The sequence below is a fragment of the Erythranthe guttata genome, chromosome 14 (genome assembly GCF_056151865.1).
Source record: "Erythranthe guttata isolate IM_541 chromosome 14, IM_541, whole genome shotgun sequence".
NCBI lineage: Eukaryota > Viridiplantae > Streptophyta > Magnoliopsida > Lamiales > Phrymaceae > Erythranthe > Erythranthe guttata.
In genome coordinates this window covers 18699735-18717643 of record NC_142546.1, presented here as the reverse complement: position 1 = coordinate 18717643, position 17909 = coordinate 18699735, and the positions used below count along the sequence as shown (strand labels likewise).

General features: G+C 36.5%; 1 protein-coding gene across 1 annotated transcript; it reads right to left on the bottom strand.

Moving 5' to 3' along the window:
* Positions 1-6915: 6915 nt before the first annotated feature.
* LOC105952585 (Polynucleotidyl transferase, ribonuclease H-like superfamily protein) lies at positions 6916-15677 on the bottom strand. The gene is made up of 11 exons (XM_012976152.2): positions 15154-15677; positions 12995-13133; positions 12014-12680; positions 11837-11921; positions 11556-11643; positions 10856-11040; positions 8557-8689; positions 7812-7948; positions 7635-7709; positions 7290-7412; positions 6916-7191 (listed from the first exon to the last, which is right to left on the bottom strand). The coding sequence occupies exons 2-11, from the start codon at positions 13113-13115 to the stop codon at positions 7135-7137; spliced, it is 1671 nt and encodes a 556-aa protein (XP_012831606.2). The 5' UTR covers positions 13116-13133; positions 15154-15677; the 3' UTR covers positions 6916-7134.
* Positions 15678-17909: the final 2232 nt, after the last annotated feature.

The window sequence follows — 17909 nt, the reverse complement described above, 5'->3', positions numbered from 1 at the left end:
AGTTAGGGTGGTGGTCATGGATATGATGCCATGTTAGAATTGAGAAGGGCGGTAGGTGGAGGATTTGTTTCGTCACCGGCCATGGAGGACTGTTTGACGAACTGTTGCAACAGTTCGACGGCGGCGACTGAGGAGAGGTAGGGGAGAGGCGGCTAGGTTTGCCTAGGCTCTGATACCATATAGGAAGAATAAAATTGGAGAAATAGAGAATTAAAACGTAATAGAAACCCCCATTAGTTATGGGTTGATTTGCATTGAATATATATATATAGAGAAATATTGCATGGTAATAGAGTTTAACTATGTAACTAAATCATAATTAATCTAGGTAACTGAATCATAACTAATCTAGGTAACTGAATCATACTAGAATCCTAGTATTACAAGAGTTCTATAATATAATATACTCTAACAGTCGTTTTGTGGATGGTTCTGCAGAGTCATTTGGAATTGCTCCATTCTCCTTGGCCGGTAGGTGAAACGATTTTGCTGGCTAAGGGTTCATTCTGTACACCATCTTCGTGAACAAGTAGAGCTGAAGGTATTTCCATGGCGGGTGATGGTCCCACCAAAGGATCTCAGGCAGTAGCTTGCACACCAATAGCCTCATTTGATGGGATTGAGTTAAGAGTAGAGAAATAGATAAAATATAATTATTAGGATGTTTGGTGACAAATTTTGGCGGTTAAGGGTTAAATATGACCGTTGTGGAATAAGAAAATGAACAATAAATATGAGAGAGAGAGAGAGAGGGTGTTGATGGTGTTGAATGACCATCTCAACCAAAAGCTTAAGCTATTAGTGAAATGTATCATTTAATATTAATATCTCCAATACGCTCCCTCAAGTGCAGGCGAATTACATTTGAAGCCTTGCACTTGAAATATTTTTAAATGTATCATTGAAATATTCTTACCACCAGTACAGCAAGCACGGACGAGTACAAGGAAGACGTGGAAAAAGAACCAATTATTATAGTTACGTAGAATAGTTTTCATTATTTCGAATCATTCTCTTTTTACAAGTTTATCTCCCTTCGCCTCACGTAGGCTTGTGACAATTCGCAGTTTCCATCAATGAATAAATCAAGTTTTTTCTTTACTTTCAAGGTTATTATTTCTATACTACGTAACCGTTATGACGAGTTCGTATCATTACAACCCAACGAACACTTAGGCTCTGATAAGTTCATGGATTTCAAAATAAGGAAAGTGAAAACGTAAAGGAAAAGGAAATCAAGGACTTTTAAAATCCCAATTGTGTTTGGTTCCTAAGGCTCTGATTGGTTCAAGGAAAATGATGAGTAAAAAAGTGAAATTATTAGGTAAATTGATTTTCATGTTTGGTTGCAAGGTAAAGTACTAGGTAATGTAATTAGTAGGAAAAAGTGGGAAAAAAATTAGACTAAAACTAGGAAAATGCATTTTCCTCAAAAAAAGTGAGGAAAATGCCATGTCAGTCTATTCTTCTCTCTTCTCTCTCCCTTTTTTCTTCTTTTCTCTCCCTCCTCTCTCTCTCAGCGTGCGTCTCTCTCTGCTCTCTATCTCTTCTCTCATTTCTCTCTCTCCTCTCTTTCTCTTCTCTCTACTCCCTCTCCTTTCTCTCTCTCTTCTTTCTCACGCACATCATAACAATAAATTATTAAATTAGATTCATATTCAGATATTTTTTTTTCTTTTTTTACCATAACATTTTTTCTTTTTCTTTTTTTTCAACATAACAGTTTTTTGTTTTTTTTTTTTTACATTTTACGTCTATGATAGAAATTAAAATTACTCCATGTAATAATACATTATTATTTTCACTTTTTTTTTTCCTAGAAATCAAACAAAATTAAGGAAAATAATTTTCCACAAAGCCATTTTCATCACCATTTTACTTAGGAACCAAACACAATTGGGATTTTAAAAGTCCTTGATTTCCTTTTCCTTTACGTTTTCACTTTCCTTATTTTGAAATCCATGAACCAATCAGAGCCTTAAAGAAATTAAGATAATCTATATAGCCTGGCCAGTTGGACTATCTGAGTCTCTCTATGTTATTTTAATGGGTCCTCTATTTAAAACGTGGCCACGGTCCTAACATATTTACGACCCATGTGGTCAAACAAAGGGCACAACCCTTAACAAAAATCTTGGGAGACTGATTCCATCCTCAAGTACATCGCGTACAATGTTAAATGTGAACACATATAAGCAACGCATAAAACTCTTGACAATGTCAAAATAAATATATCAAAATATCAAAACTTGAAATTTCAAACACGGAAGAAAATTCAAATGAAATAGTATAGTGGACATACCCATCTACGTCAAAGATAAAAATAAACTAAGTGTTCCACACACAAGAGAGATTAACTCTCCTACCGAACTATCGCATATAACTCTAAGCTTCCCCACCACGAGCGGAAGACGCCCCCGTAGTAGGATCATCAGCAACCATGTCATCCACAAGCTCAGTGCCCGTCTCATTGGCATCATTCACCTCATCTCCCTCATCAAGAATACCGGGCTCCATCCCTCAAATGACCCTCTCACTAATTTCACCCACCTCGCGAAGATATTTGCGACAGGTGCGGACTAACGGCATGTAGACTGCAGCCAAAGCACGTTCCTCAATCATAGCACGGCAAGCTGCACTACCCCGGAAGCTACATTCGGTTTCCTCCACGACGGACTTCTTATAAGCAGCACCTTCCGACGTCGCGAGAAACCTCTTTCCCGTCGCTTTCTCAGTCTCATACTTAGCTTTCAGCAAATCATAGCACTTGTCCAACTTTTCAGCCTCATTCTTATAGGCCTTCCCCTCACCTCTACTAACTTCAAGCTCCTCTGTCACCTGAGCAAGCTCCTCCGTCCTCTGAGCGAGATTGGATTGCGCTATCTCCAACTGGCCTCGAAGCTCCTCTTCACGCGCTTTCCAGTGAGCCTGCTCCTCCTCTTTCCTAGCTTCTACTTTCTCATCTTGCTCCATGAGGAACCTCCAAGTAGCTAGCGCCTATATCAACCCAACAAAAGTTGGTTCCAGAAGAAAAAAAAAAAAAATAGGAATAAAATTTTGTCGTACAACAAACACTCACCCGGCATAATTCTCCGCCAGCCAACTCAAGCATGTGAGAATAACCCTTACCGGACATCCGAGCACGATCATGTCTCGAACGAAACCCTCGGTACTCAACATCGTCATACTACGGTCCGACACATTCCAATAGGACTTTTTCCCCTCGCGATTCACCCCAAAAGTAAACAACTGCTTCCGTGCTCCACCATGGAACGCATAAGGTACCTCCGGATCTACGCGAGGATGCTACGGTGCAGCTACGTACTCGGTGTCCACTGTCTTTCCGTTACCAATGCCGTTCATGGGATCGCGCACCTCCAATTCACCATCATAACTACGGTCGTCTTCACGCACTCGAGGAGTTTCCACACAAACCATCTCTCGAGGCATGCCACCAGATGACTCTCCCAAATTCAAGGGAGCCTTTTTCAAAGACTTCTTTGAAGCGCCATTCGCCTTAGCTCGAAGCGCCGCAAAATCGATACAATCACCTGCAAAAATAAAGACAAAAGATAAATAAAACCGAAGAATAACACATCAAGCAAATTGGAATTCAATACAAAAAAAAAAAAAAAAAAAAAATTGATAAAACAAAAGGATATGCGTCGCTGACCATCCGAGATCAAATGCTTCGGATTAAATTCCACATCACACAACCCAGATTCTATGATCCTCTTAGACATATTCTCGGTAATTTTGAAATTCTCACATGTGGGGTTCCAAACTAAGAGGACGTCAAAAGAGGGAGCCTTCACATAAAAGAAACGGGACTTCCAATCTCCCCATGACAACTTCACACTCTTCAAAAACTTGTAAGGAACCCGTGGATGAGCACAAAAGAAGGTTAAGTTATTCGGCCGATGCATCGTAAAAAACGCCTTGAACAAATTGACACTACTAGACATCCCCACTTTCGACACCCTATGGTGAAACGCCTCAAACGTAAGAAGCACAGTCGGAGAAAGCTGGCTATACCCTATCTTAAACTCATCACATATTTTCAACAAAGTCGGATGCGGAGTGATCTGGAAAGTGCACGTCAAATACGCCAAATAAACCATATGAAACCCGACAGGTGGCGAGTATACACGCTTGCCCTTCTGAGGCAAAAGCATCTCGATATTCCTTGGCACTCCAACCAACCGACGAATAGACCGCAAATGCTCTTCAGTCAATGTACTATCAACATCAACTAAATCAAGATTGAGCGGCTTAGTCTTCTTTTGCCTCCTCGTATCCATCTCAACATCATCAAGCAGAATATCATCTTCCTCTTCCACTTCAACCATCGCTTCCACTCCACCATTCGCTCCGGCAGGCTCATTCGACGAATTTGATTCATGCAACTCATCACTATCACTCCCAAAATCTACGACATGAGGTCGAGAACAACGCCTACTCGTACCAACCCCATCCGCATGCAAAAAAACATTCACACTAGGTCCCACATCATCGCTCCAAGATTCAATGGTTTCTCGCCATCCGAAATTCCTCCCATTCAAATCATCAACTGCACCAAAACACCTCAACAACTCGCCCATCACTCTCGCCCGACCCGCGCCGAAAATGGCTTCCCGACACGCGCGCGAGAACCTCTAAGAGACGCTCCCTCACGCGCGCGCGATTCCCCAAGAGACGCGTGCCCACGCGCACCACTCCCTATATCAGACGCGCGCGCACGCGCCTCCAATCCCCTCACCGACGTGCCCGCACGCGCCCCAGGACTGGGCAGCGTGCGCGCGTCATCCTTGGTCTGCGCAGCTAACGCGCCTGCGCGTCGCTGCGTAAGCGCGCCCAGCACTCGTGAATCGCCACCCACGCGAGCGCGTCCATATTTCTCCGTGCTCGACGCGTGCGCGCGTCGCTCGGTCCCCGTGCCCGATGCGTGCGCCCTCTCCTCTCTCCTCTCCTCGATCAGCGTGCAAGCCGTCGGCTCCAGCTCTCCACGCGGAGCCACAGCCACCTCGTGGCGCGCGCCTAGAGACAAATATTTGGTGGTGGCGGCTCGGTCCAAGCCGACGGCTATAGCTGAGCCGACACTGCCACCAACTACCTCCCATCTCCCCTTGATCCGTGCACCAGCCGCCGATGACTCGATTTCCGCACCCGATACTACAAGCTTCTCGCATTCCATACCCACAGTACCAAAAGGCATCTCGCTCCCTTTAACCGGATCTCGAATTTTAATTTGCAAGGATTTCGATTTACCCGGATTCGACATGATAAATTTCTCTTTCAGAAGAAATACTTAAACAAGGGATAAACTTCTACTCTACCACAAAAAATACAAAGAAGAACACAAAGAAAAAGCCAAAAAAATACTTACCCATATATATTCCCGCACAAGAGATAGATTTTAATTCTCTCCCATGTCAAAGGACTCTATTTATTTGGCACTAATATAATATTCAAGTATATATCTTCCTGTCAAATAAACACAATTACCCCTTTTTTTCTTTACGAAATAATTCTACGACAACGGAAACAATTCAAATTATGCAACATTTAAACTCCAGACATGATCCGGCACCATTTCAACAAGTCTCTCGCCTCAACTCGAGAGTTGGGGGCTTAATGATATACCTAACTAGATCGACCCAATGGGCCCACGATTCATTTCTCAATTGGGCCCGGTACACGAAAGCCCAAAACACCTTTAAACAAGCCTTGGGCCCAACAAAGCAAACCGACCCAATAAACGACATATAAATAGAGGTTTTACTCATTTTGTTAATGTATGTTCCATTATTCACAAATATTCTAGAGCTCATATTCCTCTACTATCTCCACGATACGTACATCTGACTTGAGCGTCGGAGGGGTTTCCACCGGATCGACCCCGACTTAGTTCACGTATGTTAATTTCGCAGGGACCACAGGACCATCTAATTGACAAGCTACTGATCCACTTTGCTCTCCCTACTCGTTTACCACACTATCCCATGTGATCTAAGTATTTAGCATCATCAGAATTCAATATATAAATTAAGTTTCATTCTAATTAATTATTTTATTTATTCGCAAGTTAGCCCAAATTAATGATCCATTGAAAATACAAGCACTGGCAATGAAGGAAAGGAATACATAACATACGTTTACTATCTAAAGTCAAATTCACAATAACTGAGTAAATATGCATTAAAATCAAGCTAACTTGTATTTTCTATTTTATAGGATGATTATTATTTTTCGAAGCCAAAGGTATAAAATAAATTATACATCTGGTATGATTCATTTACAAAATGAATACAGCAATCTCCAAGAATGGAGATGCACTGGCTTGCAGAAAAGGCAACATCTAAGCTCCGGAAACAATACCGAGGTACAAGATCAAATAATTACCGTTTTATAGAAAAGTATTACTACTATTTACTTAAATTATTAATTAAAAATGTAAAAATACATTACATATATAGGTTGCTTTTAAGATCAATGTTGCTAAGTCCGCAAGGAGCTTCCTATTGATGAGGCTGGGCTCGGGAGAGCTCATCCTATAACAAGTGAAGTAGACCTATTCATATAAAAGCCAAGGAGGCTTACATATCTAAGATCTAAGGGAGGTAACTCATTCATAATGATTAGGACGGGCCCGCTACTACGATCACTTCGGTGGAGCCTCTTCTATATAGAAAAATAGCATGACAAATGGCTTCCTCGTTGCATTGGCGAGGGTTTACTTTCTTGGTGTCCGACATCGATGCGCCGGAGGCTTTCCGGAAACCTCCGAACGGCCATGCTTTACCACCTTGTCTCGTTAGTAAGGAACGCATATCAATGCACTTCAGCAAATAAATATTTACCACATTGATAATGAATGATGTGAAACTTGTGCATGTTTTGTGCATGAAATGTGTGTTTTTCAATGTTTTCTTTTTGCTACTACTATCTAAATGAAAAAGTAGCCCACTTTTTTTACACTGTACACTTTCCTCTCTTAAAACAAGTGTATCTTGCCAACATATCCAAGTTTTCATTTAACCATCAAACTGTTCAAAATAAAAGTCTAATCAAATGTAAACTCTACTTTTAATAGGCTCACTAGCTCTACCTAACTGAAGAAACGTCATAACCTATTCATCTTCGTGGGCTTCTCCGGTTTAAGTGCCCTTTTGAGCTGCCCATATGGGAAATCTGCATAATATATAGTTGGTTAGATATATATATATATATATAGAGAGAGAGAGAGAGAGAGAGAGAGAGAGAGGGAGAGAGAGAGAGAGAGTCCATACAATGTATGATTTCCATTCAATCTTGGCATGCCCATCTTGTGCACCTGAAGGTCGCTCGGATTGCCTTCTAACATGCCGAAATATGTGGACGAGCACAGCAGCATCAAGAGCAGCATATTCCAGCTGCATTTAATATATTCAATTGCATACATCAACTTCCAAACTTAAATCATTTTAATTCGACATATGATATATAACAATTTTATATATTTTACATCGCTGCAAAGACATTAATTAACACGTCCACAAAAAGGCAATTCGACAAAACAAAAGAGCATGCACATCAATCATCGAACACAACACGACTAACATGATCGGAAAATGTTAAATACGAAAAACTCTCACCTGATAGACACTCAGAGGTCGTTGCTCCCAATTGCTATTTCGTCTAGTTTTATTCAGACCGGTTCCCAATATTTTCTATTTCCAACAAATGCATAATAAATAGTATTAATTTTTTTTACACAAACATCAAAATATCCGGAAAAAAAAAAAAAAGCAGCAAAAACTGAAAGGATTTACCTCCGCAAGACCGGAGAGACCACCCCGTGGTTCTTTGAACACATTCTGAACATCAAGCAGCATCTCAAAGTGCTTAAAACAGTTCAATTCTCCATAAGAATGTGCAAGCTGATGTACATCACACTGAAAATTGTAGCCTGCAAAATACATTATAGAAGATGAAAAATCCCAATGATATAACTTATTGCATTTGTAGTGTGCTCCTATAATATTTAACAATTTAATTTTATATAGAAGGTAAATTTAAGTATTTTTAATTGAAAAAAAAAACACAGAAAAATAATATATGAGTCTACTCAATTTTATTATTTAGTCCGCCCAAAGTTCGAACTAGTGCAAAAGAAGTCCCAAGATTTTTATTTTCCTATCTTCTTGTTTTGTCATAAAAGAAAACAAGAAATCCTAAAAAAAATTCGGACTGAACACCCGAAATTTAAGTCCACAAAATCCTAGAGTCGACAACCTTGGAACAATCATTGTTGTCATTAATTTCGGCCGCCCTAGTTATCAAATCCTGGCTTCGCCACTGGGGAAAACCGAAAGGATACCAGTAGCAACAGCATATAATAAAGCACATTAATGCCGTTGATAATAATGAAAGAAGACATAGTTGGACTTAAATCTAAAAGAACTGAATCGAGTTATTTTTCTTTTTTATTCATGCAACTTCCGAAATAGATTACAGTTGTACTTTTCTTAACAGAATTATTGCGTTTCTGTACTAAAAGATTTAGACGTAACTTACCAAGTTTTAAAATACTCGGTGAGTGCAGTATGCAGGAAAGGCACTCGTCTAGCGCACTTGGAGAATCATTATAGAGCTTGATAAGGTCAAATATGTAAACCTTCTTTTCCGAGGCTACTTGCATGATAGAAACCTGCATTAAGAGACCAAATTTCATTATTAAGCTACATACACAGAAATATATATATATATATATATATATATATATATATATATATATAGATCTTCAACCAAAATTAAGATATCTGTCATAATTGCAATCTCTCCATTACTGAAACCGAATCAATTTTTGTGGAGAGGGACTAAAAAGTAAATAAGACAGATAAACACGTGGTAGAAATTATTTCTTATTGGTCGTGTAATTAAATAAAAAGGGAAAGCGAAAACCTTATTCACTTTCTCAGGGGAAGGAGAAGGATTCGAAGCGCAGAACGAAATGCGCAGTAAAGAGATTAGTCGTGTAATTAAATTACTGATTCTGTATAGAACTTGTTACTAAGTATTGAGATCGAATAAAGAAAGAACATATTACGCTACAATAAATCCACTACATCCCATGTAATAAAAAATGGACTATTAATTCCCCTTCTATGTTACAATTTTCATGTTTTTTTTTCCAAAACAAACTTAATTCCCCTTTCATAGCTATTACTCGACTGTAATAAATTTTTCTTTAGGTTTTAGGTAGTAGAAACAGCCTCTACTGTATGCTCGATTCTCTACACAACATGCACTTGAATTCGTATCTAACTCTGTCTTTAAATCCTTGAGGATTTAGTAACAACATAGAATAAACATTAAATGAAAAGAGATGAAGATCAATGTATAATCAGATAGTTATGCACTACACGAAAATCAAAATGACAAGAATTTATTTTATTATAAGTGATGATTTATTTACATCAAATCGAATGAATGATATTAATGGAGATTTCAATTCAGATTTAAAATCTCCTACCTACTTTATGACATGAAAGATTGAGATAATGTGGTGATATTTGAATACTTGAGAAAAATCAGTTATTGTAATTTTGTGATCAATTTGTGAAGTTAAGTAAACACATACCAGTAACAACGAAATGCTTAGACGTATACAAGCAAGACAAGAATTGTGGCGTGAACACATACCAACAATGAAATGCTTAGACGTATTCAATTACCTTCATTGATTACATATACATATATAATTTTTAAACCTCGTGGGAGATTGTTACAAAGTTTAAGTTTGAAAATATCAAAAACAAACTTAACTTTGTAGCACCTATTAACTTTTTTAACATCCCACAAGAGGAAGTAATTTCGTCCTACTAAATTTGTGGCTACGTGCATAATCGTAACACTATAAATAGGTACTAATGTCTTAGGTATTAGACACTGTACTCTACTCTTCACTATCTACACAAATATCGACATGCTTTTTAAACACCAAAAAAGAAACCTTTTAGTGTTTCCGGTAACAAGACAAGGTCATGTTTGTAATTTTCTTACATCTTGCACTCAATGAAAACGCTGATGATAGCCTTTATATATTATCTTGAGGTGTCGTGAACGTAATGGAAGTAGTTTTTTATACAAATGAAATAATTTTCGAAAACACGTGAAATACTTTTCAAAATCTTAAAATAATTTTGAAACAAGTTAATAACAAATCATGTAATCAATAATTTTATGAAACCTCTACCCCAATCTTGCAATGCTCCATGGTTAGTCAAATGGCATATTTCTTAAATTGAAAATTTAGAAAGATGCTATTTATTATTAAAAAGAATGAAAGACTCAATAAATTAATGATTCTTACCTTTATAAGAATCTCATATAAAGGTACCGAGAGATCCACATGTACATGCACAGAATGAAGTTGCTCTTGCACATGCATATGCAGGCGGTGCACAAACACATATATTCACATGCAAAATGGCACATGACAAATCAAGCAGATCGAATCATAGACAAAAGATTCATAGAAATCTAACATTTCCATGTTTTTAGGATACTATTCAACAGTTAAGTGTCAACAAGATACAAGAAGAAGTGTAAAAGGACGACACATAGACAATTGGGCTGCCACAAATACATGCTCACTCTTACACACGCATATGCAAAATTATGACTAGGGGAGAAGATAAATTCGACAAGGAACCAAAACTTGCATAACAGAGGCGCATAGGAAATGAAGACTGCATTCAAAATACTCGACATAGTGCCTCTACGTTCAAGAAATTGCCCACATTTTCAATAATGTAACAGAGATCACTATTTTCATATAGGGGAAAAGTGACGAATTAGAAACTAAAACTACCTTACTGGGTTTGCTGCCCTTTTCGTAATTAGGCTTCCATTCACAGTCAAGGCCAACAACTTTGCATCCCTTAAAGTAGCGTATTGCGTCACGCAAACCATTAAATTCATCGACCCAGCAAACATCGTCAATGGACAAATCATGAAGGTTCAAGTACCGACGATTTAGAAGATCTGATTCAGGCTCTGAAAATTGTAAATTGCTGATTAGGCAACGAAAATAAATAGCACCCCTAACTCAATGTGATCGCCAATTTTCAGAAAGAAAAAAAAAAGGACTTCTTATAGACAAACTAAATAATTCACATAAATGGAGATTCTTAGCTTTTCCCTCCATGTACCCTAAAGAAAAGGATATGCAAAGGTACATAACGAAAACTGTCACTTGACGATGAAACTAAACAGAAAAAATTAAATGAAAATAAACCTTTTAAAAGAATCAATAGATAATATAGAATGCTAACGCAGCAAAACTCAGGCCTAAATTTGCGTGTATACATAGAACCATACTTGCTACGGAACTAAAAGGTCAAATACAAGGCTGGCAAAGGATCCAGACATCGTATGAATATGAAAATTCAATTATATGAAAAGAAAAACATTTTAATTCAAGACTTTGACAAATTGACTAGGCATTTATGTTGTATATGATCGTAATTAAATCCCAATAAAATGATGAGAATGATTCTTCATTCACATACCTTTGGAATTCAAGAAACCTTCGAGGGAATAACGATCACAGAGCTCTTCAACCTTTTCATAATAACCATCTTCCATTGCAAGATAAACCTGAAATGTCAACTTTTGGATTAATATTCTATTCATTTTCTTCTTCTTTTCTTTTTTTTTCGTTTTTAGTTAATTTTGAAAATACCATGGGAAATTGGTCGAATGTATTTGCTCCAACAAATTAGCAAGCTAGTTTTATGTCGATGCATACAATTTTGGTCCGAACGGGTAAAGAGCAAGTTCAGCGACTTACCAAATATTCAACAAGTTGTCTATCACCATTAGCTCTTGCTTCTGCAATATCCCACACACCTTTTTCTGCTAGCTTCTTCAGTGCACTGTAATCATATATTAACAATTTACGATCTGAACAAATTGATCAAAGGTGATTGATTAGCACTAAATAAATAAAATTGTTACGGGGACTTGCCTTTCTTTACCCTGATGATAGAGTTCCGGGAATTCCTCACGCAAATTATTTTTCTTTATAATATCATAAGCAGGTTTCAATAATTTCTGGTCAACGTATTGCTGGACAAGCAAACACAGCATTGACTTTCCCATATACGTTGCCCACTTCTCCGCCACTTTCTGCTGTCGGCATTCTAACATTTTCAGTAAAAAAGACTCTCCACGCTCGCGGATAGAAAAGTGTATCAACATATCAACAGCAGTCGTATACGATTGCAAGTCTATTAGCTTGTCAGCGTATTTTCTAACCACTTCTTTCGCCGTGCCGTCAATTTTAGCACGACGCATGACTTTATCAATATCCGTTAAATCGAAATCAAAACCCTGAACAATCTTAACTACGACACCTTCGTCGTGAGTCACCGTACCACCAATGATGTCCAAGAATAAGTTTGCAGCACAAACTTTTGCCTCGATTAAATCTTCATTGTTCTTTCCTACTTTCAAGAAACGGCAAAGTGATGATAGTACCAAATGGCTGAATCCATCACAGTATGAATCAAATACGGGCAATATGTAGAGGCAGCGAGCAATTAGAATCGCTGGTCCAACTTTGGAATTATTGAGTAAAACTAGATATAGCTGCTGCTGTAGTGCATGGAATTTCTGTGTTGCTTTACATGTTCCTATCAAAATAAGTACATACATACTCAACTGTTAGGCCAAAGGTAAAGTACTGTCTAAGATTCAATTTAGCAGATAATATTTACGGTCCTTTATAGACTTCAAATAAGATGTAAAAAAAATTAAGTTCAACTTCAAATAGTTCTAAATTCAAGAGAAGCTACCGAATCACAGGTATGGGAAAAGAGAAACGATGATGTTTCTAAATCAAGAAAGACCCAATTTGAAGACAAAGATTTCTAAATCCCTCTCATTTTCTAAGTCGTTGTTATATTACATATTAAATAATAAGGGAAGTGTTTAGCACTCTATTTACCATAAGCATAACATTCTCTTAGAAGATACAAGAATACCAATGGAGAAACATTGGAGAGATCAAAAAATGCATGCTTGGAGATAGAGGTTTGTGTATTTGTCGAAGTTTCATCCATTCCCATAGTTAAATATGAAAAACCCTGCACGAGACAAAATCAGCGCGTCACATTAACTAAACATTGGTAAAATACACAAAATGAAAATAAAAACGCTGCTTCACTTATGTTACTACAAACAAGATTCATGATTTTAAGAGATAATGAAATTCACAATCACATTACGAAAATTCAATTTTAAAAGACACTGATATAGTGTGTCCCCTTCACCAAAACAAGAAGTCATTAAAAACTAAGAAGCAAATTATTGGCAATTCCTAGTCTGTTCTAACATGAAAATACATGTACAAAAAACTTACGACTGTATTGTGTGCAATATTCTGTTTGCTCCATCTTATAAATTACATATTAAAATTGGGAAAGCCCAAGATTTATATATATGCTTTAAAGGGGAAAAAAAACATATATATATATATATATATATATATATATATATATATATATATATATATATATATATATATATATATATATATATATTTGTTTTTTTTCCTCTCACATTTTATGCATCATAAGTGGCTCTTTGTTTCACTAATTTATAAATAAACATGAAGTGGAGTAGCATAAGCATATACTAATTTGATTCAAAAATCCACGTAAATTAGTAAAACATGAGTTATATTTCTATTTAGACTTTTCATTCAAGGATTTTGGCTCAATTTAATAAACAAAATCGTGAAGAATGAACTTGTAATGACAACATTAAACATGTGGTAGAAAATCTGCTAAAATGAATAAATCTAATACCAAAACATCAAGAGTAGCATTCAAGCCACGAAAAGACAACTGGAAAATGTGTTTCATGTCTCAAGACAAATCCGCATAATTTAAGTTTTTACACAAGATGAAGTAAAATACAATTTGTATCCATATTTTCAATTTCAGAAAATAAATCCTACATTTATTAGAAACAATTCAGCTTCAAGTTTCCGATCAACATTAAAAACACAATAAAGAAGATCATATACACATGGAAACAATAATTTCCGAGGAATAATATTTATCAAGAAGAAGGGTACTTGTAAAACATGATCATGGACACCAAACGGTAGGCTTAAAGAAATAGACTACAGATTACATCGAACATTAACTCCAAATCTAAGTATGTAATCATAACTGCCAAGTAACATATACAATATCAAAGTCAAGCAAACAAGGGCTAATATGCAGAGAATGAGAACAAAGACAAATCAGCCCTAAAAAGATATACCCACTCAATACAAGTATCAAATGTTGACAAAACGGTACATGAACTGAGGTGAAATAGTCAATTTGGGAAAATTTTGTTAGAGAAAACATTCAGTATTGAATGAGTAAAATGAAATCGGTAGACTTCCACATTATCATATGAAAAAAATCCAGATTTAGCTTATAAATTACCAAAAAAAAAAATGGGAACATATGTACATAAAATAGAACATGATTACGTTACACGCCACGTAATAATTCATATGACGTGGTCGCTATAAGATCAAGCTTGCCCGAGACAGCAAATTGATAATAGGCTTGATATTCTGTCAAAATATGCAATGTATTCTTTTTCCAATAAAACGCTAGAATACTTTCTATGTCAAATGCAAGGCCGATGAGAGTAGAAATAAAACTAGTTAATATGTTTTTATTTCAAAAAAAACTTGTTCAACACAAACACGATAGCTAGAGTTATTGTAGTACTACAAATGGGAAGATGGGACGGGATTTCAGATCGTGAATTTGCCGACACAGTTAGGTGGCATTTAACTGTTTCACAATTGAGTTAGCAAAATAAAGAATAATACGTAAAAAAACACACCATTCGCTCTTGAGAATTTTAGAAATGGTTCCACGCAATTAATTTAATTCTTTCTCAATCAATTAATTTAAAAATTCTTTCTCACCTTTTTAACAATTAGAAAAATGAAGCCATCTATCCATCACCAGGGAAAATAAAAACTAAAGGGGATTTCATGTATATAATTCATATGAGAAAGGGTTTCCAATTCTACATAATCATAGTAGAGTTGCACCATTAAACTAGAATCAAATGTAAATTAGATTTATGTACCTTGAATTATAGCTCTCTATTGGCTCAGCCGCCTGTGCGTTGTTGCCGGTGGTGGTGCGGCGAGGGTGGGTTTTGTATAAAATGAGAAGAATGAGAATAGTGAAGTTGGGTTTTGGGGAAAGAAGAAGCTGAATTCATCACATTTTAAACGTGTAGGAGAAACGTGAATAGTGCTTCTCAATTTACTTTTCAGCCTTTTTAAGCAGATTTGCCCGCAACGGCGCCGTTTCGTCTTTATTTCTGCCTTTCCATATCCAAAACTGAATTTCATTTCTACTTTTTTTATAATACCTTTTTTTTCCTCGGACGAAAATTGTGGGCCCAGTTCCTTCTTTTTTCTTTTCTTTTTCGTTTAACAAACGCATGTGGCCACCTGATTTTAGCCATTTCCGGTCACTTCCGGAACCCAAAATTCTAAACCCAAATTGATCTTAAGGTTAATGGCAAAACTCATCACAAAGACACTTAATTAAAAAAAGATATTTAATTGTTTTGTCTTTCAAATAATTCCAGCTCATTCAAACGTATTTACGGATAAGGAAAATCATTTTATACATACTAAAATTACCCATAATTCCTTAAAACTCAATACAGCTCCAATTTCATCATTTACAACACAATTTAGCTCAGTTTCACCAATTAACCAATTTTGACCATAATTCTAATTTTAACCCGCCACCACCAGAAACCGCCGGTCAGCCGTCGTTGACTGCCGGTCTCTGAAGTTTTTTTTTAAAACATTTTTTTTCGGTAGGTCAACCGCCGTCAGGTATCCGGCGTTGACTTTTTTTTAAATTTTATTTTTTCTTAAAAAGAATTATTTTAATTTATTCTACTGTCTTGCCTCCTAAATTAATGTCTCGAACAATAACTGTCGGAGACAGTAGTTTAACTATTGGAGACAATAATTTAACTAATAATTGACTTTTTTTCTTAACAAAAATTATTTTAATTAATATTACTGTCTTGGCTGCTAAATTACTGTCTCCAACAGTAATTTAACTATCTGAGACAGTAATTTTACTGTATTAATTAATTTTATCGTCATGGCCTGCAATTTAGCTATCTTCGACCGTAATATTACTGTCTCCGACCGTAATTTACAATCTCATGCAATAATATTACTGTTTGGGAAAGTAATATTCATAATATTACTGTCACAAACAGTAATAATACTGTCAAATACAGTAATTTAGCAGCCATAATATTAATTAGGGTAAATAGCATTAAACCACCCAAACTTTTTCAGTTTTTGCGGATCACCACCTGAACCATTTTTTTGCACGAGTTCACCTGTACTTAATAAATTGTGTTACTTTGCCATTTTTTGCCCGTTTTCAGGTCAAAATGACCGGTTCTCAACACATGTGCGTTGCACGTGACAAATTCAAGGGTATTGATGTCTTTTCCATTTTTAAAATGGAATAAATGTTTTTTTAGGATAAATGGAATAAATATAAAATAGAATAACTAAAAGAAAAAAAAACATGTCAGTTTTATTTTATTTAATTAATTGATTTTATATATACATACATATGCAGGGGATAAAACCCACTTGCAGTTGCAGAACACAGGTTTTGAAGAAAGATTCTCTCACATACACACACACACACAACACATTCTTTCCCGTTTTTCACTAATTTAATCGGTATGAATTAACTTGGTCGTTTGTATTTCACTTTTTTTCATCGAATATTTGATTCTTTGATTGAATCCCACTTCAGATCTGTTGATTTTAGTAAAAAAAAATTAATTTTATTTTGCATTTGAATTGAAGTGGGATGATCTTGGTGAAAATGGGGGGACGAATTTTTGTGCAACTGGTGGTGGTTTTATCATTTCGGAGTGGTAGTGTGTTTGTTGCAAAAGCAGAGGATTTCATACCCGATCTCACCGCCAAGCGCCGCGCACTTCCGCCGCGGCCTCAATTGTGAGAAGATCATCTAATCCTCCATTCGTTGGAAGATGATCTAGTTGATTCGGAGGAAGAAATCGAGAGAAAATAGTGTTCATATAACCTGAATTGGGGAAAGGGAAAATTAAATGGGCATTTTTGACGTAATTTTAGGACCAATTTCATTCAATTAAAATGGGTTGGGATTAAATGTGTTCAAAATACAAACTTTAGAATGTATTGTGTTCATTGTCGAAAAATCTCGTTTGAGGTTGTGGGCGGCGGATCTGAAGATGTGGTGGTGGTGGTGAGTGTGGTGGTTGTGCAAGAGGGCGGAGCTGGGTTGTGGGCGGCGGATGTGAAGAAAATGTGGTGATGGTGGTGAGCTTGGTGGTTGTGCAAGAGAGCGGAGCTGGTTCCTGGTGGTGAGCGGCGGACGGCTAAAAATTGTGAATTGGGTGAGTAGAGTGGGGTGGTGTGCGTGAGATGGGTAGTTCCTGGGATTGGGAAGAAGATGAAGGCCTTTTATTTATTTATTTATTTTATTTAACATTTATTCCATTTATCCTAAAAAAACATTTATTCCATTTTAAAAATGGAAAAGACGTCAATAGCCTTAGCATTGTCATGTACAACGCACATGTGTTGAGAACCGGTCATTTTGACCTGAAAATGGGCAAAAAATGGCAAAGTGACACAATTTATTAAGTACAGGTGAACTCATGCAAAAAAAATTGTTCAGTTGGTGATCCGCAAAAACTGAAAAAGTTTAGGTGGTTTAATGCTATTTACCCTATTAATTAAAATATTTTTTTCTTTGAAAAATCAAATTTTCAAAGAAAAAAAAAAAGTCAACGGCGGT

Excerpts from the sequence above, each read along its gene's own strand:
- LOC105952585 (XM_012976152.2), bottom strand. The coding sequence starts at position 13,115 with ATGGGAATGGATGAAACTTCGACAAATACACAAACCTCTATCTCCAAG. Across the intron at positions 7,949-8,556 it reads ACCGAGTATTTTAAAACTTG|GCTACAATTTTCAGTGTGAT; the intron begins GTAAGTTACGTC and ends TGTATTTTGCAG. Across the intron at positions 7,710-7,811 it reads GTCTCTCCGGTCTTGCGGAG|AAAATATTGGGAACCGGTCT; the intron begins GTAAATCCTTTC and ends TGTTGGAAATAG.